The sequence below is a fragment of the Rhinoderma darwinii genome, chromosome 11 (genome assembly GCF_050947455.1).
Source record: "Rhinoderma darwinii isolate aRhiDar2 chromosome 11, aRhiDar2.hap1, whole genome shotgun sequence".
In the NCBI taxonomy this organism is placed as follows: domain Eukaryota; kingdom Metazoa; phylum Chordata; class Amphibia; order Anura; family Rhinodermatidae; genus Rhinoderma; species Rhinoderma darwinii.
In genome coordinates this window covers 20,271,827-20,288,742 of record NC_134697.1, presented here as the reverse complement: position 1 = coordinate 20,288,742, position 16,916 = coordinate 20,271,827, and the positions used below count along the sequence as shown (strand labels likewise).

The 16,916-nt window shown below is 41.9% G+C and overlaps 1 protein-coding gene across 1 annotated transcript in view; it reads left to right on the top strand.

The window, feature by feature from the left end:
* The first annotated feature begins 4,671 nt into the window (after nt 1-4,671).
* Nucleotides 4,672-16,916, top strand: part of ADAM12 (ADAM metallopeptidase domain 12) — a 407,169-nt gene continuing 394,924 nt past the window's right edge. Inside the window, exon 1 of the mRNA XM_075843108.1 lies at nt 4,672-5,066. Coding sequence (XP_075699223.1) covers nt 4,964-5,066 — 103 coding nt within the window. The 5' untranslated portion in view covers nt 4,672-4,963. The remainder of the gene's footprint in view (nt 5,067-16,916) is intronic.

The following is a 16,916-nucleotide window of genomic DNA, read 5'->3' as shown; positions in this document are numbered from 1 at the left end:
TGTGTAATAGTAGCCATCGTTCTTGCTCACTGGCACTGGGCCCTAATTCCCAGGCTCTTTTCCCATGGAAATGCCTCCACTGAGGGCAGCTGCGGAGGAGAAAGGCCAGTACAGAAGCAACGCTCGACGTATTAGTGACACATTGAACTGCGCTGGTTCTGAGCCAGCAGCGTTGTAGAAAGCATATGGTCTCTCACAGGAACATTACCCTGACATGTTACTGATAGTTAAGAAAAATGAACCCTTGCTGTTCATTACAAGTCATTGCATAGAGAGTGTAAACTCCGACACCAGTTCACCAATGTCAAAGACATAATGTCAAGTCAAGGGTATCGGTGTACGAAATTGAGGGCTTCGTCTTGAGAACCCAACCCCAGTTATAGAAGACGCCGGAGAGACAGGAGACATCGCTGTAGTAGTAAAAGTTAATAGAGCGTTTTGACCACTAATGGTGTAAAATATTACAAATTTGTTTTATTACATACAGTACGTGCCGTTCAAATTCATCACGCTTCCTGTATCGGCAGTCGTCAAGCTCTCCCGCGATTCCTATTGTCATCATATAGCGATTACATGTTGTACATCCCCATGTGATCATGGACCGCTGCAGTGACTTGCTGTCTATAGGGACGACACTGCAGCAGTCTGGGGTAAATAGTTCTACCCTGTGGGACCGCTGCAGCCAATCGCTGGCCATTCTGGTGCCGTCACTATGAACAAAAAATTATAACACTAGTTGGATTTCAAATTCGGAGCTGTACCCGTGCCATTGGTCATCAGCAGGGGGGTAACTATAAGTGGTGCAAAGGTTGCGGTCGTATCTGGGACTTGGATCCTAAGGGGGTCCAAAAGGTACCTCTGCCCCACATACGGAGACCAGTATGATGAATGAAATGCTATACTTTGGAGACCCTATTATAAATGTTGCATTGTGGAGCCTCAATTTACACCTCAGGACTTATTGGGGTACGCCACCACTTCCTGTAGTCATGGCAGAGCGATGCTGGATTGCCCTTCACCTTATGACAATAGGAAGAGGCATGGGACCCGAAATAGTTGCAGAGGCGTAATTTGAAGCTCCTGGGCTGCAATGCAAAAATAGGCCCCCTCCCACCATGTGCCATTTATAATACTGGTGTTGTAAAGGGGCCTTTGGGCCCCTTAGTTACCTTGGCCTGGGTGCAACTGCTACCTCTGTACCCCTATAACTACACCCCTGAGCGGTCACGTAGTGGAAAACACATCATCAGTCACTCTGCCATGACAATAAGAAAGTGATGGAGGATCCTCATGACCGGTGATGCAGGAACAGCTCCAAATTTAGATTATTTTTTTACCTTTTACACTTTTTATAAATCAAACAAATACTCCTATTATGCCTTATCATGGAACATAGATTATCTATTCCTTTTTATTTTACGTGGAGTTTTCTCCTTCCCTCCATTAGGTTAACGTATGTTGTATATTACACGAGAGGAGCGTCAGTTTCAGGCCCATGCAACTATTTAATTTTAGTTTCATTAATTACATGTAAGTATATAGACAATAAATCATTTCTTAGTCTTTTTTTTATTTTATATTTATTAACCCCTTAAGAACATGGGCAATTTTAGTTTTTTTTATTCTCGACTTTTCCTCCCTGCCTTCCGAAAGCCATAACTTTTTTATTTTTTTGTCAACGTAGCCGTATGAGGGCTTGGTTTTTGCAGGACAAGTTGTAGCTTTTCATGGCACCATTTAATGTACTACATAATGTACTTGGAAACTGAAAAAAAAAATATTTGTGGGGTGAAAGAGGTAAAAAACAGCGATTACGACCTTTTTTGAAGGGTTTGGTTTTTAAGGCATCCATCAGGCGGTAAAGACGACATGTTTACTTTATTCATACTGGTTGAGGCGATTACGGTGATATCAAATTTATATGTTTTCTATGTTTTACCACTGTTAAAAGAAAAAAAACTATTTGTTTTGTGTCGTATTCTGAGAGCCACAACTATTTTATTTTTCCGTCGGTTGAGCGTTCTGAGGGCTTATTTTTTGCAGGATAAGGCTATGTTCACATCTGCGTCAGGGCCTTGTTCCGACATTCCATCGCAGCTTTCCGTTGGGACGGAGCCCTGACAGACACAAGCTGAAACCAAAGGTTTCCGTTTCCTTCACCATTGATTTCAATGGTGACGTATCCGGTGCCAATGGTTTCAGTTTGTCTCTGTTGTGCAAGGGTTCAGTCGTTGTGACAGAATCAATAGCGTAGTCGACTACAGTATTAATCCTTCAAAACGAAGTCAGAGGATACATTTAGAAAAAAATCTCTGGAAGGTAGACATTGTCCATCTGCATTTGCAATGCATGGGTGGAAGTATTGGTAGAGCTACGTACCAGCCCTTCAGTAACATAGAAGGTGACCGCTCATGTCTCTATAGGACTGTAAGGATCCAGCATTTTTGTTAGGCAACCACCCAAACCCATCCAAGCAGTAAGCCATGCGTTTGCATAGATTGTTCATTAGAAAGTCTAAAGGAATCTGTAATAAAAAGTTATTTAAAGGGTTATTCCCATCACATAGAGTGATAGCATATTTCTAGGATTTTCCATCACGCTGCAAGCGGTGGGGGTCTGGCTGCCGGGACCCCTACCAATCCTAATGATGGGGAGCAGTACTAAAACTTCTTAAGCTGGGTTCACACAGAGTTTTTTGCAGGAGCAAAATCTGCCTCAAAATTTGGAATTTTGAGGGAGATTTTTCTCTGCCTGCATGCCGATTATTCGCGGTGTTTTTCGCCCGCGGCCAATAAGTTCCCCGCGGGCATAAAATGCAGCTTTTTTACACTTTCTCTGCCTTCCATTGATGTCAACGCCCAAAGATAGGGCATGTCCCCCCTTTTTCCCGCGAGCCAGTTTTTCCGCTCGTGGGAAAAAAACGCCTTCGCCTCCCATTAAAATCAATGGGAGGCATTTTCAGACATTTTTTGGCGCTTTTTCTGCCTCAAAAAACTCGTCAAACAACTCTGCGTGAACTCCCCCTTATTTGTTCATGCACAGCACTTATGGCGCCGGGCTGCATTTCCCTGCACAGTGGTTGGCCAGGGCGCCACTGTGCAGAGAAACACAGAGAGGCCGGGTTCCCACGGGACGGATACGGTGCATAAAAACCACGCAGCGTATCCGGCCTGAAACCCGCAGGACTTTCCGTCCGAAAAATCACACCCCATTGTGGTTTTTCGATTTTTCGGACGGAAATTCCGCTGCGTGATTAAGTGCACATACGTACCCCATTACTCCTCTGTGGTCCGCTCCGGCCTCCCTGGATGACGTTTCAGGCCATGTGACGCTGGACCCTGGGATTGGCTGCAGCAGTCATATGGGATACAATGTCATCCCAGAAGGCCGGACTGCACGAAGAAGGAGGGCGATCTCGGTAAGTATGTTTGTTGCTGGTTTTTCCGTCGTTGCAATTTCTGTGGCGTTAACGCTGTGAATACGCAGCAAAAGTCGTAACGCTTGGCTTTCTGTAGCGGGATTCACATCCCCATTGAATTCAATGCGGAAGACCCACAACGGAAAATCAACAAAAACACAGTATAAATTGACATGCTACGGAATTAAATTCCGCACCGCAGGTCAAGTTATTAACGTTTACGCTGCTTTTTTTTCCGCAGCGTGGGCATGAGATTTACTAACTCTCACCCACTTTGCTGCTACTGTAAATGCTGCGGAATTTCCGCACAGAATTCCGTTGTGGAAATTCTGCAGCGTTTACGCTACGTGGAAACCCGGCCTGAAGGGGCCGCAGCGCTAAAGCACTAAAATCACAAAGACTTGCTATGACTGGATACAGTTGTAGCAAACTCGCAGCTGTGAGAATTTGAACAGGTTTTGTGCTTTTAGGTATAAACCAGAATCCTTCCATTTACTGACATCAAACAGAAATTTTGAAAATCGTGAGGAATTGATGCACAAAGTATATTAGAATGTTGCATCATTTTTTAATTATTGAATTATTTCGTTTTATTTAGATTTAATAGAAGGTGCTGTACGGTATAGGAATGACATCTGTAGGTGGTGTGCCATACCTCCATCATTTTACACTTAAAGTGACTGTCCAGTCGTGCGCTTAAAAATGATATGTAAGTCCGCACCTATAGCTCCTGCTTACCTGCTATTTATTTTTCTCAGCGATTACTGCTCGGCTGCTTTTAGCGCAGCTCCATTAAGGCAGAGCTGGGATCTGTGACTATAGATTAGCTGCAGTGCCTATAGAGAGTCTGGGGTAGTCTGAAACACACCCCCTGTCTCATGATTGGTTCAGGCTGCTACTCTCTGCCTCCACACTGCAGCTCTACCTCTGCTGATTGGCTGCTGTCTATAAACACAAGTCTATCACCAGCTCCCCTGGAAATCAGTGCTTAGAGAGCAGATTTGTATTATAGCCAGGGCAGAAAGATTATAAAGTACAGATTACTAAACCAGCAGTGACAAAAAGATGACCATGAGGTAATTGCGGCACATATCCTGAGGTAAATGAGGGGTAGACGGTAGAGTCGTGTGTCGGCTTAGTATACACGAGCCGGTTCTTTCATCCCAGTTGGTTTTTGGGATCCTGCAGCGCGCGGCGGAGAAAGTCTGGAGAACAATAATTTGTTCCATTGTACTGAGAGTTGTAACTGTTGGCATGAACGCCTCTCACGGGCCGGCCTTCCTCCACTAACAATCCTCATGCCTCCTGCTAGCCAACACAGACAGTTTAACGCTCATTTATTGCAACGGTCAACATATCTCGCCCCCTGCCAAAAAAAAAAAAGTTTGAAGGGAGAAAGACTTAGATGATCATCCCCGACAGGAGGGGTTAACTGAGCTGCATTCAGGAAATCTCTCACATCCTGAGTCCCAGTCCCTATAAGTGAATATTATGGTGCTGTTCTCCGCTGCCAGCTGATGAAAGCTGCTCCTCAGTCAGGATAAAATGTCAGAGGGGCTCAAGGCAGAACATGGCTCCTCGCACCCACTGCAGACGTTTATACCGCTGATGTGTCTTAGCTGGGTTTTAATTTCTTCCAGAGCACAAGGTAAGACCAGAATACTTTCCTTGTAGACGGACATGGTTGCATTTCTCTATTTTTTTTGCTGCCTTAGGCAACTTCTCTGCGTTGTCTTGTAAATTTTCTTACTGATGGAGCTCACAGTCCCCATTGTTTTCCTCTGGTCTCCGTCGGATACTCGCTATAAACCTGCTAGACCCTGTGGGGCAATGCAATTCAATCCCTGTGCTATGCCTGCTGCGGTATTGTGTGAAGCCGCTTGTATTGTGCGTTATAACACCTGAAGAACCGCAAGTGTCAGCATGCCCTGTCACAACAAGTTGTGTTATATGGTATAGTAAAAAAAATAAAAAAACAGCTGGAGAAACAAATGTAGACTTGTTTAATTCATTCAAACGCAGCTGCCTGAAAACTATATGAAGCCACTGGAGGGCACATTACCTTGTTCTGACATGAGGATGCAGCAGAGCTGAGTTTGTCATTGGCTATAATGTGCTGTGATATAACTTTTACATAGCTTTTCAGGGCTGTGACAGTGACAAATTCAGCTCTGCGACAACTTTACACTACAGATGAAGGAGTATCTGTTATGTACAGAAGTCAATTTGTTGTTTAACACTTTCAGGGCTACTTTGTGTATTGTGATAACGCTGATGATAATAAAGTCCTATGTAAAACTACACATAAGATCTTTGTCATACCATAATAACAAACTCAACTCTACTACATCAGGCGATTTCAGGTCTGCTTCATCTGAAAACCTATACCGGTCTTCTGACAGCTGAGGGTTTGTTACTACTGTATCCAGTCTATATAATCCTCTGTGAGCTAAATAGATAAGCAGCACAAATGTCCTGTCCTGATAGTTTGCTACAATGTATCAGTGTAGGTAAAATGTCATCAGTCTGGGGACTGCATACAGCTCTCAGCTTTGAGAAGGATTAGATTTGTATGAGTTTTAACCTCTGGACATAAACTGGAATGCTACTATTCACTGACTGCAAGCAGAAAGCTGGAAAATAGTGAGGAATTAAAGCAAAAACTATATTAGAAAGTTGCAGAACTTTTCTTTTATATAATGATTACACTTTTTTTTTTTACATAAAATCTGAAAACGACTTTAATGTTTTATATGGGTCAAAAACTAAACGGTTGAATATATTATGTAACCTCATCATGAATATTTAAGACATTTCAAATTATAAAGTTAGAGGGGTGACTTAAAAAGTTAAAGGGGTGACTTAAAGAGTTAGAGGGGTGACTTAAAAAGTTAAAGGGGTGACTTAAAAAGTTAAAGGGGTGACTTAAAGAGTTAGAGGGGTGACATGAAGAGTTAGAGGGGTGACTTGAAGAGTTAGAGGGGTGACTTGAAGAGTTAGAGTGGTGACTTGTAGAGTTAGCGGGGTGAATTAAAAAGTTAGAGGGGTGACTTGAAGAGTTAGATGGGTGACTTGAAGAGTTAGCAGGGTGAATTAAAAAGTTAGAGGGGTGACTTGAAGAGTTAGAGGGGTGACTTGAAGAGTTAGAGGGGTGACTTGAAGAGTTAGAGGGGTGACTTGAAGGGTTAGAGGGGTGACTTGAAGGGTTAGAGGGGTGACTTGAATAGTTAGAGGGGTGACTTGAAGAGTTAGAGGGGTGACTTGAAGAGTTAGCAGGGTGAATTAAAAAGTTAGAGGGGTGACTTGAAGAGTTAGAGGGGTGACTTGAAGGGTTAGAGGGGTGACTTGAAGAGTTAGAGGGGTGACTTGAAGAGTTAGAGGGGTGAATTAAAAAGTTAGAGGGGTGACTTGAAGAGTTAGCGGGGTGAATTAAAAAGTTAGAGGGGTGACTTGAAGAGTTAGATGGGTGACTTGAAGAGTTAGCAGGGTGAATTATAAAGTTAGAGGGGTGACTTGAAGAGTTAGAGGGGTGAATTAAAATGTTAGAGGGGTGACTTGAAGAGTTAGAGGGGTGACTTGAAGAGTTAGCAGGGTGAATTAAAAAGTTAGAGGGGTGACTTGAAGAGTTAGAGGGGTGACTTGAAGAGTTAGAGGGGTGACTTGAAGAGTTAGAGGGGTGACTTGAAGAGTTAGAGGGGTGACTTGAAGAGTTAGAGGGGTGACTTGAAGAGTTAGATGGGTGACTTGAAGAGTTAGATGGGTGACTTGAAGAGTTAGATGGGTGACTTGAAGGGTTAGAGGGGTGACTTGAATAGTTAGAGGGGTGACTTGAAGAGTTAGAGGGGTGACTTGAAGAGTTAGAGGGGGGACTTGAAGAGTTAGAGGGGGGACTTGAAGAGTTAGAGGGGGGACTTGAAGAGTTAGAGGGGGGACTTAAAAATCCTGGGTTCTACTGCAAAATCTATATTGGGGCCCCCATCAATGATGCATCATTTTTAGTACTAAACTACTCATGTGGAGCAGAGGTACCTTTTTGGGCACTCTCAGACATCAGTGCTTAGGGCTGACCCCGTATAGAGTCACATGGGGAGAGATCTAGCAGTTGGAACCCACAAAGAATACAAGATTCCCATCACTGGTGGCACAACCAACTCTACATAGAAATTAACTGGACCTGAAAACGACACATTTTGGTGAAGCTACATTTGTGGAATTGCATTTACAATTGTTTACTTCTGAAGGGTTAAATCCTCCAATTTCCCTGCAAATCAACTGCAAATTAGCATTAAAGATGAGCGAATCTGGAAAAATTTGCTTTGCTGCTGTTCTAGTGATGGACAAATTTCCTATTTCGAAACTGTAATTTCCTCGAATTAGACAATGGGGGCTGAAAAACATTCATATAGATCCCTATTTCAGCCTCCATTGTTTTATATGAGGGAAATTATATGAGGGAAATACTGCTCCGTAATAGGAAATTTGCCCATCAGTGAAACACGTGAAGTGAATTTTAAAAATGTCACTCAGTTGATCTCCGTAGGTCCAGATTAAAAAATCCCCAGCCATACATTTCCCCTACAGTGGCCACTACAGGGAAAATGTGGCATTACATGCCTGACATTTAAATGAATAATTGACACTTTATGGAAGGGCTGGGTCCTCCAGAGAGGGAGCCGCTCTTGCTTAGCAGTTCTTTATTTTGGCTAATAAAGAAGGGTTATTATGTGTATCAATTTATCACTATTTTCATGACTTCGGTTTGCTGTCAGTGAACGGGAACATTTGTTTACATTCAATTGCAGCAAATCTGAACCGACCTAATCCTGCTCACAACTGACAGTTCGCTACAATTGCATCTAGTCAATCCTCTGTAAGCTAAATACATCAGCATCACAAATCACTCTCGTGTCTTGATGGTTTCAATGTATCAGTATAGGCAAAATGTATCAGCTTGGAGTCCTGGCCAGCGGCGTACATATTATACGTTCAACCTGTGCAGCTGTGGAAAATTGGATCCACTCCCACGTTCCGACTGCAGGCAAGGGACTGTACTAATGATTTCCATGGCTTACAATTACTGTTGGATTGGCGCACCAATGAGGCATCTGATAGAAAACTACTGTATGAGGGAAGTTTTATTTCACTTCCATTAAATTAACCAGGCTATTGACATGATTGCTTAGACTGGATACATTGTAACAAATACTCTGTGAGTGTTTAGTCTCTGGTTGTGGTTATATTCACTGACAGCAAGCAGAGATCTCAAAATGGTGACACATTTGAAAACAAAGTGTATTTGAAAGTTGCAGAACTTTTCATTATACAATGATTTAACTTAATTTACATAAAATATGTATTCTTTAATGAATCCTTCTCATTCTGGTCATAATAAATGCACTCAGGTATATACACGTGTTGCATAATTATACATTTATAACTACTCCCCGTTTTACAACCTGCAGTTAATTTAAACTGAATGTGCTTCATTAAACTAACAAGTTAGCGGAGATAGCCGATAAGCCAAGCAATAAATGGACTATATACGGGGCTGATGTCTGCGCTACAGGTTTTTATTGGAATCGGACAGGAGGGACTATCTGAGCACCATTATAACACTTCATACACACCCAGCACAGCCAGCAGGCAATGCAACTAATGATAGTACTGGTGAATTATTACAGTTTACTGGTCTAGGATTCTTCACTTGCAGATGAACAATCTTAATTCTGCCAATTTACCGTATACGTTATTTATAGAGAGCTAATTTAATTCTTTCAAAAGTTAATTCATGTACTTGGGATAGTTTATTAATAATGCAGGAATATATCATCCATTGTACTGTAAAAAGTTCTGCAATTTTCTAATATATTTTGTGTTTCAATACAATGTTCAAGTTCCCTGCTTGCTGTCAGTGAATGAAAACAACAAGAGTCTGAGAACTGCATACAGACCTTCTCACTCCTGAGCGTTTGCTATAATTGTATTCAGTCTACACAATCCTTTGTGAGCTAAAGACAGCAGCAGCACTAAATGCATCATCTGTTTCCTGTTTGGATTATTTGCTACAATGTATCAGTTAAGGTCAAATGTATCTGATGGAGTCCAGTTTATGTAATACAATATCTAGTAGAGATATATACAGAAAAAAGTCACACCCAAGTTAAACAGTCGCTATTGATGTCCCATGGAAAATATCCCCCCCCCCCCCCCCAAAAAAAAAGACACAGCTACTGCATTACAAGCCACCACAAGGTGGCTCCACAGGGATTCTTCCACTGATATTATGCAGATAGAAGTAATAATGGTTGGCATTACCTTAAATTAGTACTATAGAAAAATTGTTAAGGCCAGGAGGTACAAAAAGAATAGCAAAAGGAAAATAGAAAACACAGATGTAGCAGAGCTGAATATGTAATTTTACTCTTTGGGGCCATGTTTACACTCCATAATTGTTTTCTAAGACAATGTCATAAGGTTACAGTTCACAGTCCTTTATAAAACCTCATATACAACATTGTGACATCATGATGAGTTGTATCAAATAACCAGCTCAGCTCTGCTATATGTATTCTGGACTGGTAGAAACCAAAAATTTACTACATTGTATCCTTTTTCTCGTCCTTTTCTTTGTTACTGTATTTGATTCCTATTTCTTTTAACTAATGTCAATGGTGGGACTTCTTGTTAGAAAGAAGGCTGTAGTTGCAAATGTGGGGCATGCAGACAGCGAACCCCAAGTTCTATCCTTTGGAGGCAAGTAACTGTTCATCTTGAGAGATGTCTATCTATCTATCTATCTATCTATCTATCTATCTATCTATCTATCTATCTATCGTGGCAGTGAGCTTCTATAGAGAAAAATGGGAGTAGCGCTTCATAGATCAGCACATTTGTAATAAAAGAACATATACAGTAGGTTCAGGTCCTGTTGGACAGGTGCTCACCTTTTCCTGTTGTTCTCAGGGCACAACTTCTCTTTGAGCATTGAATATATAGAAGCTCCAGCCGTTCTACCTTCCAGTCACTCGGTCTGATCGTCGTATAGATGTAGCAATCCTTATCTTGACTTTGATAACTTGGTGCAGCGTGATATCACACAACAAAAGCCATTGAAAAGTCAAGGTAAAGATTGCTACATCTGTACGTCATAGGAAGAGTCATCCAAAAGTGGAACATTGTTAGATAGTGGCGCTGCTTGTCTAGTGAAAACGCAATCCCAGAAGGCTATGTTTTACGCTCCACTATCTACCAATGTTCTGCTTTTGGGTGACTCTTTCTACCAGGAGTTTGGGTCCTGGTTACTCACACTTATATTTATCAAATGAGTTGCAAAATGGCTAGAAAATATAGTCAAGACATTGACAAGGTTAGAAATAATGATTTTTATTTGAAATAATAATTTTCTCCTTCAAACTTTGCTTTGGTCTTGGAATGCTCCATTTGCAGCAATTACAGCATTGCAGACCTTTGGCATTCTAGCTGTTAATTTGCTGAGGTAATCGGGAGAAATTTCACCCCATGCTTCCAGAAGCCCCTCCCACTGTTGGATTGGCTTGATGGGCACTTCTTGCGTACCATACGGTCAAGCTGCTCCCACAACAGCTCTATGGGGTTGAGATCTGGTGACTGCGCTGGCCACTCCATTACAGATAGAATACCAGCTGCCGGCTTCTTCCCTAAATAGTTCTTGCATCATTTGGAGGAGTGCTTTGGGTCATTGTCCTGTTGTAGGATGAAATTGGCTCCAATCAAGTGCTGTGCACAGGGTATGGCATGGCGTTGCAAAATGGAGTGATAGCCTTCCTTATTCAAAATCCCTTTTACCTTGTACAAATCTCCCACCTTACCAGCACCAAAGCAACCCCAGACCATCACATTACCTCCACCATGCTTGACAGATGGCGTCAGGCACTCTTCCAGCATCTTTTCAGTTGTTCTGCGTCTCACAAATGTTCTTCTGTGTGATCCAAACACTTCAAACTTCGATTCGTCTGTCCATAACACTTTTTTCCAATCTTCCTCTGTCCAATGTCTGTGTGCTTTTGCCCATATTAATCTTTTCCTTTTATTAGCCAGTCTCAGATATGGCTTTTTCTTTGCATCCCGGAGTCGCCTCTTCACTGTAGACGTTGACACTGGCGTTTTGCGGGTACTATTTAATGAAGCTGCCAGTTGAGGACCCGTGAGCCGTCTATTTCTCAAACAAGGGACTCTAATGTACTTGTCTTGTTGCTCAGTTGTGCAGCGGGGCCTCCCACTTCTCTTTCTACTCTGGTTAGAGCCTGTTTGTGCTGTCCTCTGAAGGGAGTAGTACACACCGTTGTAGGAAATCTTCAGTTTCTTGGCAATTTCTCACATGGACTAGCCTTCATTTCTAAGAACAAGAATAGACTGTCGAGTTTCACATGAAAGCTCTCTTTTTCTAGCCATTTCTAGAGTTTAATCAAACCCACAAATGTAATGCTCCAGATTCTCAACTAGCTCAAAGGAAGGTCAGTTTTATAGCTCCTCTAAACAGCAAAACTGTTTACAGCGGTGCTAACATAATTGCACTAGGGTTTTCAAGTGTTTTCTAATCATCCATTAGCCTTCTAACACAGTTAGCAAACACAATGTACCATTAGAACACTGGAGTGATGGTTGCTGGAAATGGGCCTCTATACACCTATGTAGATATTGCATTAAAAACCAGATGTTTGCAGCTAGAATAGTCATTTAGCACATTAACAATGTACAGAGTGTATTTCTGATTAATTTAATGTTATCTTCATTGAAAAAAACGGTGCTTTTCTTGCAAAAATAAGGAAATTTCTAAGTGACCCTAAACTTTTGAACGGTAGTGTGTGTGTGTGTGTGTGTGTGTGTGTGTGTGTGTGTGTGTGTGTGTGTGTGTGTGTGTGTGTGTATATATATAATCCGGGAGCATTGTATTGTATGTGTATAATAAGAACATTGTTCTGGTGACTGTACATTTTTATACACTAGAAATGTTAGAAATGAATATATTAGCCCAGTCTGAGGTCAGAGAGACTTCAGTATAACTCAGATGAAGGTTGCTTCTACTTCATTGTGGTCTGCCGAGCACACATTATTCTTATCACAGCTGGATATATACAGTGAGAACAGAAAGTTATTATTGTACACTATACATTGTAATCTTTGTACAGACTGTAAAATTGTAGCCCTTTAAATAGACATAGCAGGGTGTAGTGTAGATCCCAGAATATAACTCTTCACATTACTGCTTTCCTTTATTGGTTCCAGGTTGAATTGCTTTGAATATTTTAGTATTTTATATACATAGTACAGAATGTGACTGAGATACGGGGCGAATGCAAGTTTCATACTTTCCTATGATGTCTCACTATGGCGGTATTATTGAGGCGCCAAATAGCACTATTTGGGCACTTTATAGTAGTATTATTTGGGCACTGTATAGTAGTATTATTTGGGCACTGTATAGTAGTATTATTTGGGCACTGTATAGTAGTATTATTTGGGCACTGAATAGTAGTATTATTTGGGCACTGTATAGTAGTATTATTTGGGCACTGTATAGTAGTATTATTTGGGCACTGTATAGTAGTATTATTTGGGCACTGTATAGTAGTATTATTTGGGCACTGTATAGTAGTATTATTTGGGCACTTTATAGTAGTATTATTTGGGCACTGTATAGTAGTATTATTTGGATGCTGTATGGCATTGGTTTTGCGTGCTGTATGGTAATATTATTTGGATACTGTATGGCATTGGTTTTGCGTGCTGTATGGTAATATTATTTGGACACTGTATGGCATTGGTTTTGCGTGCTGTATGGTGATACTATTTGGACACTGTATGGCAATATTGTTTAGGCTCTGTATGGAAGTATTTGCTCCTTGTATGGCAATGTTGTTTGGGCATTGTATGATGTTCATCTCCGATTCCTGTGTAGACAAAAGCAACATTCCCTCCAAAACTACAAGTCTACGGGTTTGTTTGTAACAGTTGTGCGAATTAGTGGGGTGTGGGAGTCCTCCAAGAAAAAAATATTTTTAGACTGCAATGTGTTCTCAAGTGCACCACAAGTCCAAGTGTTTGTGCGCACTGTGTGTCCCAACTCTGCCCATTTATTCCCCCATTAAATGACGAGATAAGAATCAGAATGATTCCAATATTTAGGCCCCTTCCAGTCACTAAATTTGCAGTCACCAAGCAATTTTCTTACTATAAAGACCCTCAAATACTTGACACACTAACAGTTCAATGGCAGAAAACCCTTTCATATTCCTTCGGGTTCTACTACTTAATCCACCATGAAAAAATAGGCACAAAAAACAATATATTAATTTATGTTTTTCTGTGTCGGAAAAACGTGCCCTGACTCCCCAAAATGCCAGCAAAGCAAATTTTCTACATTTTTCTCTCAAGTTGTCAATCAACTTGTCAATCAACTTTTCCAGAAACTAAAATAATGAATTTATAGCATTTTAGGCAAATCACATATATTTTAAGGTATTTTTTATTTTATGGAATTTTTTTTATTAATGTCTTGGATGTGGAATGGAAGGAAGAATTGGACATGTTGATTGAAACCCGTCACAAAAAATATGCAAATAAATGTTAATCTGCATTCAATTAATGCACAGATGGACCATACCAGCATTAGGACAGTGCCCATGACCAGAGGGTGCTCACAGCTTTTTGACTAGTTAGTGCACTTCTTAAAGGGGTTATCCACCTTGGCCAATATATTTTTATTAAAAGGGTAAGTTGATTATAAGGTGTCCTTCTACTGAGACTCTCAACGATCAACTGTAATCTGCAAGGTAACAAGTGATCAGTTTCCCTACAGCACCACCACAGGAAAAGTGAAGCATTACACATTTCCCACTAAAATAAATGGACATTCCGCGTAATACACGGACGTGTTGGGTCCTCCAAAAAGAGAGGTACTCTTTTTAGCTGTTCTTCACTCTGGCTAATACATAAATATATTGTGCTCCTCAAATGCATTCAATAAGTATATCCTAGCAAAGAGAAATAACTGTCAATGTCTTGACACAATGACTATGAACCAGGGGCGTAGCTAAAGGCTCATGGGCCCCGATGCAAAAGTTCTTATTGGGCCCTCCCCGCAAACTTCTCATGGCCGACGGTCCGCAGCTTTCAGCTGCATCGCTGGGTCTCCTAAGTGACCCAACAATGCAGCAGTAGCAGACTGGGGTGTCACTAAGGACTTAAAATGTCAGGGGAAATAGCCCCAATACATATGTGTCCCCCACACAAAAAAAATGTATTTGTGTATATGAGACAGCATAGCATATCTATAGCACTACGACCCTATAAACTATGGATAGGATTAGATACATTGGCTCAGCAGACAGTATCACACATGATAGGATTAGATACAGTGGCTGAGCTGACAGTATCACACATGATAGGATTAGATACAGTGGCCTAGCAGACAGTATCACACATGATAGGATTAGAGATAGGGCCCAGCAGACAGTATCACACATGATAGGATTAGATACAGTTGCTCAGCAGACAGTATCACACATGATAGGATTAGATACAGTGGCTCAGAAGGCAGTATCACACATGATAGGATTAGATACAGTGGCTCAGCAGACAGTATCACACATGATAGGATTAGATACAGTGGCTCAGCAGACAGTATTACACATGATAGGATTAGATACAGTGGCTCAGCAGACAGTATCACACATGATAGGATTAGATACAGTGGCTCAGAAGGCAGTATCACACATGATAGGATTAGATACAGTGGCTCAGAAGGCAGTATCACACATGATAGGATTAGATACACAGCTCAGCAGACAGTATCACACATGATAGGATTAGATACAGTAGCTCAGCAGACAGTATCACACATGATCGGATTAGATACAGTGGTTCAGCAGACCGTATCACACATGATTGGATTAGATACAGTGACTCAGCAGACAGTATCACACATGATTGGATTAGATACAGGGCTTAGCTCGCTGACATTGGAGCTCCAGCGCTGAATAATAATTTTGCTTCTTTATGTGTTACTGATTATTTTTTTGTGATTGTGTTTTTTTACAGGTTCGGTTGTTGGACTTCGGATACGAGGACTTCAATGACGGCGTTTTTTTATTCTCAATAAAATGGTTAATGAGGGTTGTGTTTTTTTATTTCAATAAAATATTTTTTCTATGTTCTTGTATCTTTTTAAACTTTATTATTACCGCCTTAGTAATGTCCGCTGGCTGATTGACAACCTCCATTACTAAGGCGGGGCTTAATGTCAGCAGGTGCAGAGGCCAACACTAACCCCCATTATTACCCCGGTACCCACCGCCACCAGGAGTACTGGGAAGAGCCGGGTACGAACCAGTACCCGTCCATCTGTAGTGACGGGCAGGCACCGGAGTGGCCGCAGGCTGGTAGTATTAGGCTGGGGAAGGCCAAAAACAGTGGCACCTACCACCCTGGTAATGCTGCCTGCTGCTGCTGTGTTGTATCTGGCTGGTTATGAAAATTGGGGGGTGGCGGTGGGTACCAGGGTAATAAAGGGGGTTAGTGTTGGCCTCTGCATCGGCTAACACTAAGCCCCGCCTTAGCAATGGATACTGTCAATCAGCCGGCGGCCATTACTAAGGCGGTAGTAATATAGTTTAAAAAAAAACACAAAGACATAGAAAAAATATTTTATTGAAATAAAAAAAAAACCCACACAACCCTCATTAACCATTTTATTGATAATAAAAAAAAAGCCGTCATCGAAGTAGTCCTGGAATCCGAGGTAGTCCAACGACCGAACCTGTAAGAAAACACACAAAAAAATGATTAGTAACACATGTGTTAGGCTTAGATACAGGGCCCATGTGTAATACTGTCTGTGGGACCCTGTATCTAAACCTAACACAAGGTAGGCTTAGATACAGAGTCCAGCAGACAGTAATCTTATACAGTATAAGATTACTGTGTGCTGGGGCCCTGTATCTAAACCTACAGTGTGGTAGGCTTATATACAGGGCCCATCAGACAGGATCACACATGGGCCATGTATCTAAGCCTACCATGTGATTGGCTTAGATACGGGGGCCCAGCAGACAGGATCACACAATCTGTGATCCTGTCCCATGGGCCACCTAAGCCTGCAACATCGTAGGCTTAAAGGGGTTGTCCAGTCCCTAAACATTGATGGCCTATCCTCCGGATAGGCTATCAATAGCTGATGTGTCTGGGTCCGTCTCCCGGGACCCGCCAATCAGCTGTTTTGAAGGGGCCGCAGCACTCGTACGAGAGCTGCTTCTCCTTCATTTCACTACTCACTCACACTGTGAATCGCGACACCGATTCACAGTGTGACCGGAAAGAAGGGGAGCAGCTCTCGTACGAGTGCTGCGGCCCCTTCAAAACAGCTGATTGGCGGGTCCCGGGAGTCGGACCCCGCCAGTCAGCTTTAGCAGTCAGGGCTACTAATCTTACCTTCCTCTTCAGCCGCGGCAGAGGTTCTGTC